Source organism: Serinus canaria, chromosome 8 (assembly GCF_022539315.1).
Source record: "Serinus canaria isolate serCan28SL12 chromosome 8, serCan2020, whole genome shotgun sequence".
Lineage (NCBI taxonomy): Eukaryota > Metazoa > Chordata > Aves > Passeriformes > Fringillidae > Serinus > Serinus canaria.
The window spans coordinates 6,024,298-6,037,537 of record NC_066322.1 but is presented as its reverse complement, the minus strand read 5'-3'; the positions used below and the strand labels follow the sequence as shown (position 1 = coordinate 6,037,537).

The window sequence follows — 13,240 nt, the reverse complement described above, 5'->3', positions numbered from 1 at the left end:
ATTTAATTTTTACTGCTATTAATTCCTTCCTCTCAGAACACTGAAGATCTCAAGTGTGATCAGGATATGTGGGAGGAATTCTTTGTCCTCTGAGTAAAGTGAGTGCAGAAGATAGATAATCACATTTCTTAACAGCCAAGCCCCTCAACATGCCCAGAAATGTACTTCTTGAAGAGATGTTGAGTCCTGAAGTGTCAATGTACACTCCTGCAACTCCCAGATAACCTTATGTCAAACTGTCATGCAAAACCTGAATTTACCGCTAAGAAACCACACCAAAAATTTAAGTTTTGTTACTATTTCAAAGATACTCCAATTTATAATGTCCTTAAAGTGTGTTTCTCTGTAGACCTTTTAACAGGATTTGACCATTAGGTGAGTCACTGGAGTTACTTAATTAAGCACCTCCACTCCCTGTTTTTAACACCCAGCAACAACATCTGACAAACTCCTCCCTGTCCTGCCAAGGGTCCGTGCCAGCGAGGTGAGTCAGCTGCGTCTTTGCTGCATCATCCCCCTGACAGACAGCACTACCAGGGAGGATTAAATAACTGCACACAGAATAAATCTGAGTTTCTGCATCATCTCTATCTTAAATGCAAGAGAGAGTCTTCAGCCCTGTCTTAAATGGTATTGCAGTTTGGCTGGACATATTCCATGGGTTTTGGGGAAGTGGCTCCAATATTCCAGTGCTCTCCAGTGCCCTAAACACACCATGGAAGGACAAGATTCTGAACTGCAGGAAGGCAGATCTAATGTTCAAAAAGAAAAGGCCCTTCTCTTGTGAGCTTCCACCAAACACAGCCATAAGCAATATGCAAAAACAGAACAGGGATTCTGAGACATGATGACTTGATTCCCATACAGCCTGCTATAATTTGATTTTTTCCAGAATATGCTAATATGGAGTCATTTAGAAGACTCAGAAAGGTCTGCATAACCTTCAAAGAAGTTCCTGATCCCTGACCAATTTAATGAATCTATGACAATTCATTAAAATCAGAGAAAAACTAGATTAAAATGGACAGAATTGGGAGAATGTATTGCTAATGGCTTTTATTTCATAGAATCATACAGGAATTGGCAAGAAAGGCCTGAGAGAATTATTTGCTTGCCTCAGAAACCAGCTACTGTCCTCCTTCCACTGTCTTGTTGATTTTTTTAATAAACATTTGTATTAAAACCAGTGACAGTATAATAAATCTATTCAGAAAATCTACTTACAATGGCACTTACTGTCATACTTGATTTAATTGTCCTCTTTGAAGAATGACTGCTTGTAGGGTGAAGGTGATTCTCTCCCATCTATCTTTCTCTCTGTAATCCCCTAAACCAAACATAATTCTGAAGAAATAAAATAAAAAAAATGTTTAGGCTCTGGCAGTGCTCCTATCCTTAGTGTAGTTGGGATGTACATAGAGGGACTAGAAAATACCTGTAAAGGCCAGTAGCTGGAGACTGAGGATGACACAGAATGCTCCATCTTCTACTTGATTGTAGTTTATTACTGTATTTGTTACCGGTAAAAAATAAAATGGAGGCAATGTTTCTCTGAAGGTACAAATAAAAGACATTATTTGCTATCAACAAGTGAAAAAAAATCATCCACTATCAGGCTAAAACATAAATTGTTAATTAGGATGATTACATTATCAGTAGTTGACACAGAACAAGCAATACAAAATTAAAGTACCAGCACATTTCTGAAGTTGGAAAAGAAACTGAAACAGAATGTTATTTGTTCTCTTCTCAAATGCCTTCCTTATGTTCCTCAGAACCCCAAGCAATTGCAGCTGTTGGGAGAACCAAAAGCCACTTTCACTGCTGCCAGTCATGCTGCCAGACACCCTGAAGGAAACCCACAAGCCACAACTTCATCACTGAGGTTCTTCTGAGTTCAGCCATAACTTCAGCAAAATTACAACAGAAAAGCATTTTCTTCATAAAGAATCAGACTTCTAGTGTTCTCTTGCTTCTATTGTCTACCCTGGTCCTTCACTGGTATTCACTCTGACCAGCAGTGTCTTCCTTTTGGCTAGAAACCGTGAAGATTTAAACTGTAATGGGCAAAAATATAATTTACTGGACATGCTTGGACAAAGAAAAATAACAGAGAAGAAATTTTAAAAAGTAGGGTGCAAATTGGGATGTCCTGGAAAACAGAGGAAGGACTGGGCACATCTGAGGTTTCCCCGTACATTCCTGCTGGGACAGTCTGAGCACCCTGGAGGCCACTTCATGGTCAGGAAATGTGTGTGTGGCTGGGACACAGTGGCAGGATAATAGAACTGAGACCTCTGTGAGGCAAGAGAATGGTGCTGGACAAGATTTTCAGCTGATGGAGCAGTGCATGAAACAAAGGCAGCACAAGGTAACAGCTGCTGCCTTCAGCCCAGTTCTGTTGCCTGTGTAGTACATTGTTCTCTCAGGTGACAGTAAGTACTAAATGATATAGAGGGTGACATTCTAGACTGAGTTGTGTAAAATATGGAGAACATCACAATAAAACTGTCTATAATTACAGAAAATAACAGCTCTTTGTAACTGATCCAGATGGAATTCAGACAGAACATGTTAAAGCAAACCAAATTCTTCTATTAAGAAGTTACTCACTAACTTCTATTTTAAGTAATTTTTAATTCAAAATCATTGATGCTAATGATTTAAAATATATAGTGTAAAAAAAAAAAGAGATTATGGCACATTGCTGATTTCAGTTTATTGATTTGTTTAAATGAACTAAAATGTTTGCATTGATCTTGCAAAAGAATTTGAATAGGCCCCAAGAATCTTTATCAGAAGGATGTAAGTAGTTCATCCTAAACCCTTCAGTAGTGCCTTCATGATCCATGTTCAATAGGGGCGTTACCTGACAGGCACAGAACATCCTGGCATGAAAGGGCATAAACCTGTATGATATACCCTGGATGCTCAGAAACTGTAATTTCAAACGTATTTATTTCAGTTTATGTGGGGCTTTCTGAAAAACAATGATCCTCTGATCTCTGCCAAATTACTTTAAGAGACTATCCACACTACATTTCTAAAAGAAACCTTGAGCTGAATTCCCCCTTTTATACCTGTTAACACCATTTTTCCTACTCTAAACTTTTAGCTAAAACGAGATATCTAAACTACACACTTTTTCTGGTGGATATAAGCCTTTGTCACATTTCCCCCCAAAAAAAGAGTCAAAGAGAACAAAGAGCTACTAAGATATGCAGTGTAAACTGAAGTTCAGGAAATTCAGCCTCTGGCAAACTAAAGTAAATAAAAAGCTCTTCTGTGGAGAATTTCCCATTGTGGATGCTCTGCCAACACACAGGTTTTTCAGGGTTAAGCCAAGAGGGGTTTTGTTCCATGAGTTCTTTGCATTGTTTCAACTTCTGTTGCGTAATAGAGCCAGAGGAGTGATCTGAGATAATAAAGCTCCAGTCCAGCTACAGCTTTAACTGGCAGCACTAGTAATGTTCTGGCACCATCTGATGTTTTTTGTTTTGCTTGCCTGGGTATAATCTCTAGGCAGCCCCGCTTTGTTTAGTCAGTGAAAATAAAGAACAAAAACAGACTACTAAGGTCATATGCAGCTTGAAAAAAAAATGTTATCTAAATTAACAAGCTGGATTTCAAAATCAGATTGTGCATTAGGAACCTTAAACTGGTAACCCCATGCATATACATACCACCAGATGACTCTGAGGAGTATCAATGCTCCAAATTCCCTTTGGTGACAAACTAGTGTACGACGCGACATGTATTATGGGGAGACAATTAGAAATCTGGAATATTTCTTATTTCCTAAGATGAAACACAATGCCTTTGTGTGATTCTTTTTCACTAAAAGGGTGATTTTCTATTAAATTTTCTTTAATTTAGTATAAAGTTGAAGTGTTGTAAGATACTAAACCTACTTCAGCCCAACTATAAAGGCATTTTCATAGTAAAAGAATAAAAAAGGGCTATAAGGGGAAAAGGAAAAAAATGTTACTAATGAACATGGTAGACTGCATGATAAACACAAACCTCACGGTAAAAACACTACTTCTGCTGTTTTATTGTTGATCCCTAGGAAGGAACATGAGTATCCCTATGGGTCCTTTGAAGTTTTCATGTTAAAGCACAGCTCAAGTTCTGTACTTGTGTCAGAGGAGATCAGTGCCAAAACCATGCCTTGCGCTGAACAACAGATTTGCAATTGTCCGTAGCTCCTGGGGAATTCATTCCACATTCTTGGATCAGTCCACAGGAAAGCTGTGTCACATTGAATCTTTAACTTTTAAAGGTCATTTCGAGTCATGAATGGGTTTTAAACACTGTGGACGTGCAGCACTTTGAAGAGAAGCCCCCTCGGACTCCATTGTTAAGTCCACTTTGGTTCACACTTGAGGCACTTCGGACACGAAAAAAGCCGAGAGGCAGAGGGACAAGTACACCAGCGAGTGATGCTCAAAGCTTCCAAGCGGTGCCAAGTGTTTTAGAGAGAAACTAAAAGGTTCCAAAGTGCTTTAGGGGACAGGATGACGCCCTCCCTCCCTCACACTCCGCAGGGCCAGCGCGCCGTGCCCTCACGGCACCGCCTCACAGCCCTGCCTGGCAGCTCGCCCTCTGCCTCCCCCGGGGCCGTGAGGAGAAGCCGCGGGGATGGAATCCCTCAGGCATCGCCCTCAATGCCCGCACCCCGAACTCCATCTCTCCGGACACCGGGGCCGCCCCGCCGGGCTGCGCTCCCCTCACGGCCCCTCCCCGCTGCGCGCGCAAACGCCGCCCCCCGGGGCAGAGTGGCCCCGTGGCCCCTCCCCGTCGCTGCGTGCCCCGCCCCTCCCCGCCCGGCGGCCGCCGAGTCTCTCCCCCGCTCCCCTCACCGAACGCGCGGCGTGCGCGGCGGTGCCGGTCCGGTGCTAAGATGGCGTCTATCATGGAGGGCCCGCTGAGCAAATGGACCAATGTGATGAAGGGCTGGCAGTACCGCTGGTTCGTGCTGGACTACAACGCGGGGCTGCTCTCCTACTACACGGTGAGGGGCGGCGGGCGGGCCGGGCGGGCGAGGAGGCGCCGGGGACCGGCTCAGGCGCAGGGTGGGGGCAGGGAGGGGACTCGGGGCGTGCGGGCGCCCGGGCGGCCAATGGGGAAAGAGGAGGCGGCGGGATCGACCAATGGCGGAGGAGGAGGCGGCGGGATCAGCCAATGGGGCGGCGCTGCGGGGAGATGGAGTGGCGGGGGCGAGGGGCGCTGTTGTTGTTGGCGGCGGGCGGCGCCGCTGGCGGGAGCGGCCGCGGGACCCGCCCGGGCTCTCCGGCAGCTCCGGAGCCGCGCACCTTCCTCGAGCGGCCCGTGTCCCCCCTGTCCTGGAGCCTTGCTCGGTGCTGGCCGAGCGCTGCCGCGTCCCGCTGCTCCCCGCCCTGTCCGGCGGGAACTCGCGCTGGCCCCGATCTGGGGGCTCAGCCCAGCCGGCGGGCGCGGGCGGTGCCGCTGTCCCGGGGCCGTGCGCGCCCCGCGCTTCGTTCCCGCGGCTCCCGGTGCGCTACGGCTGCGTTTGGCGGGCTCGCTGCCGCCCCGCAGGTGCTTCCCAGAGCCGGATCGACTTTCCCGTTTCCGTTCAGGACTTCCCACTTCCCAGCACGAACTTTTTCCTGCGGTGTGTTAAGAAACAGTGATGCTTTTCTTAACTTTTTTTTTTTTCTTTATAACCTCTGACAGATCCTGCCTTACTGGCTGGTTCACCTTCCTTATTCATATTTTTACATAACTTACAGCTCTTTTAATGTAGGAATTAATCTTTTTCACGGATGCACCCTGAAATCTGAAGGCTCACTGGGCGAACTGCATCCATGCCCCAAAGTTTTCTTCTCATGGAGCAATTAGTGTATCAGGCTGAATAAAACACATACAAATTAAACTGTAGTAAGTTGTAATAGATTTACAGCAAATAACATGACATACCACATTGTCTATGAAGCTTTGTTTGTACAGAAGCATTGCATATAAAACTTTTTTCCCTAAATCTGGATTTCCATTATACTGGGAGAGGCAGGCGTAAGGCTTTTGCCACAGAACTGTCACAAGCTCTCAGTTTTGTTCGTGTGGGTTCAAAATCTCTCTCCTGGGATGTGGATGGAGAAATGGAAGTGCTTTTATAGTTGCTATTTAGTGGCTCTTCAAATGTCAGCTGCTTGTCAGAGATGAATTAGTCAGTGTGGTCTAAGTAGCAGTCCAAGGTGCAAAGTCATTTAATGCTCAGCTACAGAAATAGAAACATTTGCTGATGACTGGTGTGTATAATTATAATTCTGGATATTGCACTGACTTTCATCCTATGGTCTTCAGCTGTTTAATAAAATTATATTACTTATCTTTTTCCTATGACTGGGTACCCCTACATGTACGTTACACTTTTATTTTGTATAGTTGATTATGTTCTCTGTCAGTATAATAACTATTAGTTCAAAAATTTTAAAACCCTTTTTTAACTACCTACCCTAAAAAGTTCAAGTTGGATTCAAGGAATAAAGTCATGTTCTCTGCTTTATGTACCTTTACCACTAAGAAATGGCTGCAGTGAACATTTCCTTCAGAATGCTTTTCCCGTCCATGAGCTCTATCTGCATGTATGTCTCTGAAGTGCTCGCTAGGCCATTCTCCAGACATCTGAATTCATTCTCTTACCTAAGGCTGTGTCCTGCTGAAACCTGCCTGCCTAAAGATCTGGTCCTTGGGCACGCCCTCCTCTCCCTGTGTGCTGGCAGGGCAGCAGGGTCAGCAGGAGCAGCGTTTGAAGGATAACTCAGACCTAGTCCCAGCTGATCACACACCTCTCAAGAGCCAGTCCTACCCCTGAGAAGATGGTTGGACACTGTTTCAGCTTTAGTGTTGGAGTAGTAACTCCTGACTGGTAGTTTATGAAGCTCATAAACAGCATTAATTTGAAATGTTGGCAGGTTTGGGATTTTATTTAAATGGGACAATGACCTGTTGTGCTTCTCGTGTTGGGAAGAAGCCTGTGATCAGGTGCACAGGGCTCCCTCTGCACCTCTTTCAGTCTGGAGCAGTGGAGTTGCCTCACTCTGCCTGGTGAGTGTGGCTGGGCTGCTGTCTGAGCCTGGATCTGGCCCCTCCCAGGAGTGTAATGCAGGGCTGGGCTGGGCTGGGCTGGTTCCTACCCGGCTGTCTGGACACACGACCTGGAAGCAGTTTTGTGGGTACGGGGGTACCTGGTCAGCCTTTGCCTGCTCATCATCTCTCCAGGCTCCTCAGCCCACTGCCATCCAGTAAGTTCTGCAGACAGGAGACACTTTCTCCAGCAGATCCCACAGCCTGTTAACCTTTGGCTGGGCAGCTGTGGAAAACTGCAGGCAAATAACTCCTGATGCAGCTGAAGTTTCCATTAGAGCCTGAGCCACAAACTTCTTCATGGGCGTGTCCTTGCACTCCTGTACTCAGCCCTCCTTTCTAGTTACCTAAAATAGACTGCAGAAAAGCACCCTTAATGTGAAATAAACATTCAAACAGAATAAGTGTGCAATAGCACTGCACTCTGGGGGGAAAAGAAAACGTTATGCTTTGTCTTTTGGTGGAATGAATAGCTGTTAACCTAAGTATGTTTTGGATACATACACCAGGAGCAAATGAATTCAATGAAATTCCATTTCTGGAATTATTAGAGCTTTAAAGGAGCAAGTCAAAAGATTTTACATCAACTCAGAGTTAGGAAAAAATAATAAAAAAAATGTAATGGTGACATTTATTTCTGTTTTCATTTGTGTGTTCCATGCTCTCTACTTATATTGCAGTGAACAGTAGTAGTGCTACTTCCATGTGTGAATGTGGATCTTCTCACATGCATTTACAAGGTGTTTTACAAAAGCCTTTTAACCAAATTGCCAAATTGTTGGCTTTTTTTTTCCACTTCTGTAGTCCAGAATTGAAATGTTTATCCTCAGATTTGCTTATAGCTACTTTTGTGTAAAGTTACTTACAAATTCTGTAATTTACAGAGTATGATTTAGACTTGTCATCCGAATATTCTTTCCACATGGTTTTGCTTAAATAAATGATTGTCTGATATCAATAAATGGCCCCTTTTTTCTTTTTTTTTTTTTTTTTTTAAGCAAAATATGGATTAAATGACAGTGTGCCATTTTTGCCATTTTGGATCAGTTTGACCAATGGCTTGACAAATTATTTCTTTTTTCCCCCTCAGTATTCTTGGATTTGTGACTCTACTTATGTTTCAGTGTTTTCTCTTAAAGGAATAACTTACATATATAAGTTACTGAAGCATTGTGGGTTTGTTGGCTTCACTGAAATATTTAGCAAACAAGTCTTGAACTGGCTCATTCCTGCCTTCTGCTGGTACAGGAGCTGTAAAGTTGTTCCACGAGCTGGATTCCAGATGAAAAATAGCTTTGTGCTGGTTTATTTTTTCAGCTGAATTTGTTCTGTTGTTTGTTTTGTGCATGTCAGTGTAGAACCGTGTGTGTTGACATTATGCTGGGAGGAGAACATGAAGACAAAGAAATGGTCAAGGAGGAAGGGGGAGTTGAATGCAATTTGCTTTTTGTTTGTGTTTTCTGGCAGAAGTGCTGTCTTAAATACACATCAGCTATAGCCTTGATAACCCTTGGGAATTCTGTAGAAATAATCCAGTGAACCACTCAAGTTTGAAAATCTGATTTAAATTCTAGCTTTAAGTGTACTCTTTAAATAAATATTTAAATTGTATAATAAATTGAAAGCAGAACTGGCATAGCTGGGCAAACAGTGCCAGAGGAAGGTCAGTTCCTTAAAGTATTTTAAAACTTCATGGATATTTGACATTTGGTGGTATTGAAAGGAGAACTATTCAAAATGTTGCAGGCTTAAAGAACTGCCTTGCACAGTGAATGAGGACTGCCAGAAAAAAATTGTTGAGTATGGCAGCTCTGCATTGTGTGTTCCTGAAACCAAACTGGGGAGCCTCCCATCATCTTAATGGTTTTTGCACCAGTGAATGCCTGAAGAATGGATTTAAGTGCTGTTCTTTTGTTCATCATTCCATCAAACTACTTTTAAAACATTTGCTGGTCGGCTGCTTTCAGGAGCAAGAGCTTTGTGAAGTCACTTGTTGGGGAAAGTAATTGTGGCAGTATGAAATTATTTCTCCCCTCACGTTTTTCAAGATTACACCTAGTTAGCAACTTTAATACTGGTATTGAAGAACTGCTTGTGGTTTGTACAACCCAGCTGTTAAGGAGGGGGACTCAAATTTTGGGGCAGTTTTATGAATCTTTGGTGGTGAACTGAAAACAAACCTTGCTGACTTGATTTCAAACGATGCCTCTGAAGCTGCATTCATGGCTCAGTGGCCCCATGGTAGTGACTTTCAGTTAAATACTTCTTTCAAATACAGTTTCTCAACCAGCAGCTGCATGCAAAAATCCCAAGAAAACAGGAAAAAACTGCATCTGCTTTTGCACAAACGTTCCCTCTGAGGTCTCTGTTTTCCATTCTCAGATGAAATGACACTTTTTTCTTATAATAACTTGATCTGTCACATGCCCTGAAAACAACTCAGTGAGTCTATTAAAAACAGACAAAACTGTAAGTGAACTTAAAAATAATTCTGAATTTATGGTCATGGGTTATAAAATATTGTGTATAAAATAAGTACAACACTAAATTGAAATTTGTACATAGTTTAAACTTAGTGTCACAGGTTTCCATGCACTGGATTAACTGTTAAAGGATTATAATTGGAGTAGTTGACTCCTCTTTAGGTTACAGCTACAGGCAGTTCAGTCTGTAGCTGTGCATTTTTGGGGAAGAGGCTGAATGGAGGATTCCAGGACTGGGCTGTACCTTTTACACCTTGATCCAGTTAAGGCCTCACATGTTTTAATTTCTCATAGGATTCTCCAAAGCAGAGTAATGCTTTTCCATGCCAGGACCTATAAAATGTTGCCTTACCTATTTCATATAAACCTGGTATCTGTTGGGTTCAGATGAGCCCTGGTGGCACCTGAGCTATTGCTCCAGTGTTTTATCTCCTGTTCTATGACTGCACCCACCAAAGTCCCAGCTTTAGCTGCACAAACAGCAGGGCTGTGAGATGCTGTCCCTGAGCTCAGGGAGCTTCTCCTCTGAGACTGGTGTGTGCCTTGGAAGGGGGCTGGAAGAATGGTGGGGCTGGGAACAGCTTGTAAAATCATTAAATTTTTGAGGTCTGTTTCTGCTTAAAAAATGAGGATGCCTTAGGATTTGATGAGAAAAAAATGACTATTATGGAAAGTGATCCAAATGTAAGCTTCTCTTGTAGATGTAGATAAATTGCAAAGATTACTGTTTATGGATACAGCTTGTTCCAGGTTCTTCATCCTTAACAGGAAATAAATGTCCCAAGTGGTTTTGCTCATCTGTGTACTTATGTTGGGGATTTCCATGACAGCACTGAGTGAGTCAGAAATGCACCTCTTCAAGTTCTGCCCTTCTGTGCAAACAGAACTCATGCCTGAGAACTTTTGGAGGCGAAGAGCAGCTGGGTTTTATTTGAAACCTTAAACTTTGCACGCCACAGCTACAACTCAAATGAAATAGTAGCACTTCTAAAGATGAAGGAGGGCTGGGGGGTTTTGGGCTTGGGTTAGGATTCTAATTTTGTTTTGTTTTCTTTAGATAGGCCCAATCATTATTTTAATTTCTCTTAAGAAGTTGTAGGTTATCTGAAATGCCTTATGTTAGATCAGTTCTGTATGTGATCACCTTTGCTGTGTGGATGTAAAAGAGGAACCAATAAAGGCCACATCTTTTTGGGAGATACCTAAATTCCCCCTGCAGTAATACTCTACAGCTTTATTAATTTTTGCAAATTTTTATTTGAGTTTAAGCTGAAATTTATCTCATATTGCTGTCTGCTTATAACCTGTTCAAGTCTTTTATCATCACAATCAGTACAGTGTGTATTGAAAGCTTATGGGAAATGTAATTTTGTCTGGTTATAAAACTGAGCACTGAAAAAGATAGCTGCATATTAAAATTTTAAATATAAAAGGAAAGTAAAATGTGGGGGATTTTTATTAGCCATTTAGAGATGTCTTTCTGCTCTATGAGTTTTTGTTCAGTGAAATGGAACCATTCCTCAAAGCATTTATGGGATGGCTTTATATTTAATAGGATATATTGGATAACCCAATTTCAATCAAAGAATGATAAGGGGAAGCTGTATTTTTATAAAATCTTAGTTGGGGAGGGGGCAAAATCTAAAATGCCAGCTGAATTGTGTTTTTTTAAAGTGCTGTCCTGCAGCAGCAGTGGAAGGGTTGCTGTCTGCCAGTGAGAGAATCCAGCACTGTGTGTGATGGCAGCTGCCTGCTCTGGAGCTCAGGGAATTCAGAGCCTGGAATGATGGGTGCTTTACTGCACTTAGGTAGGATGAATTCCATTTAGTGCTTTCTTATCATTGATATTAACCAAGTAAACGTCTGTCAGAAGATGGTGAAATTATGAGTACACAGGCCAACACTCTGACCTGTTGTTTATCTTGTGATTCTTTTTGCAGAACTAAGAACATTATAAAATTTAAACTTAATTTCCATTCCATTAAAATGTGGTGGACAAGAAGAAGGGAGGCTTTTGCTGTATTTTTTGCAGCTGAGTTGGTGGTCCGTGGAAATGGGGGTTCTGCTCTCCCTTGCACTGGGAGGAGCCCTCCAATTTCCTGCATGTCACTAAGGGGTCTAAACCCTTCCAAACCCAATCTCTTCTGCTGCCTTTGCTTTTTGTCTGCTCTGGTTCTGTGCCTGTGCCCAGCACAGGGAGCTGGGATGGCTTTGCCTGGCTCATGGGATCCGGATCAGAGCTGGTCGGGTCCCTGCAGCCTCTGCACTGTTGCAGCCTCAGTTCAGATATTTTCTTTCCTGCTTAGATTATGCCAATATTTCTTCCAGAAACCACCAGAGGGAGTGATAAGCTCTCAGAAGTGTCCTTCCATTTTAGGAGAGCTCTCAAGGCACGGAATATAAAAAGTAAAAGTGTACTCTAGTGAGCTATGTTTCAAATATACACAATTTCTCATAGGAAATTGTTGGAGAAACTTTGTAACTAGATCCTCTCTTGGGTTTGAGGTTAAAAAAAAGAGACCAAAACAAAACAATGTTCCAAAAAGTCTTCCCTATGTACCTGTTGTCTAAAAAGAAATTCTATATCTGTAGGATACATTATGGAGGCACTGCTGGTCTTTACATCCATTTCACTTTGACCAGCTAACATGTGCTGATGTAAAAACAAGTGTATTAATACTGACGGCTTCTAACACTCAGAAGACAGCTCTGATAAATTGGAGCCTGAATTGAATAAGAGGTCAGCTAAAACATTATTTGAAGCCCCAAGTGCTGTATTTGTACATTATCTTTAGTGAATAGGACTTGCTAGGACTGCTTCATTCTTATATCCAAAACATATTTCAGATAAAGAATAATTTGTTACTCCTAAGACTGATGCTTCTTGTCCTGTCTTTTTTTTCCCATTAATGTCAGCAAGATTTTATTGTCTAATTGCTTCAGTGAAAATAGGTGTGGTGGTAATAACATCAGTATATTGTCTTGATGGAATTATTGATACACTGCTGGAAAGAAGTGGGTATTTCAGAAGATGACAACAAGAGAATCTGATCATGAGACATCAGTGACAGCTGTTGTTTTCCTGACCTGAAAGAATGTAGTTTGAATATTTGGATGGCAAGAGAGAAAGGGTTTTAATATACAGGACTACCTTTCAGATAAGGCTACAATAGCAAGGAATTTATCATTCAAAAAGCAGAAAGTGTGTGAGTGTGTGGGTAGTCAAAAAACAGCCCTTACCAGAAAACTGAGTATTCAGGATGATCTCAGTGTTTTCTTTCCCACCTTAAATAGTTTGTGTGTGCTACTTGGGCTTGCCACTATTGCCCAGTAGCAATGGTTACTGTCAGCTTTGCCTGTGACAGTGGAGGGAACAGCTGAAAGCTCAAGGGTCACTATCTCAAGCTGAGTTGACTGTTCAGTGTTCCCTACTTGGGGGCGAGGTTGAAGCTTTTATTCATTGCTTCAAACTGAAGCACTGAAAAAGAAGAGATTGAGTAATTTTGCAGGGAAGGTTAATGTGCAGATTTGAGCACTGCTTATGGACATGAAAATCCTGTTTTTTGATCTGGGCTCCAACAGCTTAAATGGCTACAAAAGTTAACTTTTTAAATTGTAATAATAACAGCGGGCTGTGCTAGCTAGGAAGT

General features: G+C 42.4%; 2 protein-coding genes across 10 annotated transcripts in view; one reads left to right on the top strand and one right to left on the bottom strand.

The window, feature by feature from the left end:
- EPS15 (epidermal growth factor receptor pathway substrate 15) overlaps positions 1-5,007 on the bottom strand; it is a 68,374-nt gene extending 63,367 nt beyond the window's left edge. For 4 of the 6 annotated variants that reach the window (XM_050977597.1, XM_050977600.1, XM_050977601.1 and 1 more), the window contains exons 1-3: positions 4,863-5,007; positions 1,436-1,551; positions 1,237-1,344 (exon numbers count right to left, since the gene is read on the bottom strand). Coding sequence is in view for 2 of the 6 variants with exons in the window: in XM_050977600.1 (XP_050833557.1) it covers positions 1,237-1,305 (69 nt within the window). In the remaining 4 variants the exon portion in view is untranslated. Of the gene's footprint in view, positions 1-1,224; positions 1,345-1,435; positions 1,552-4,862 lie in introns of all 6 variants that reach the window. The other 2 variants (XM_050977598.1, XM_050977599.1) reach the window with 1 other exon arrangement.
- Positions 4,832-13,240, top strand: part of OSBPL9 (oxysterol binding protein like 9) — a 57,043-nt gene continuing 48,634 nt past the window's right edge. For 3 of the 4 annotated variants that reach the window (XR_003944620.2, XM_030226269.2, XM_030226268.2), the window contains exon 1: positions 4,872-5,014. Coding sequence is in view for 3 of the 4 variants with exons in the window: in XM_030226269.2 (XP_030082129.1) it covers positions 4,904-5,014 (111 nt within the window). In the remaining variant the exon portion in view is untranslated. Of the gene's footprint in view, positions 5,015-13,240 lie in introns of all 4 variants that reach the window. The other variant, XM_030226270.2, reaches the window with a different exon arrangement.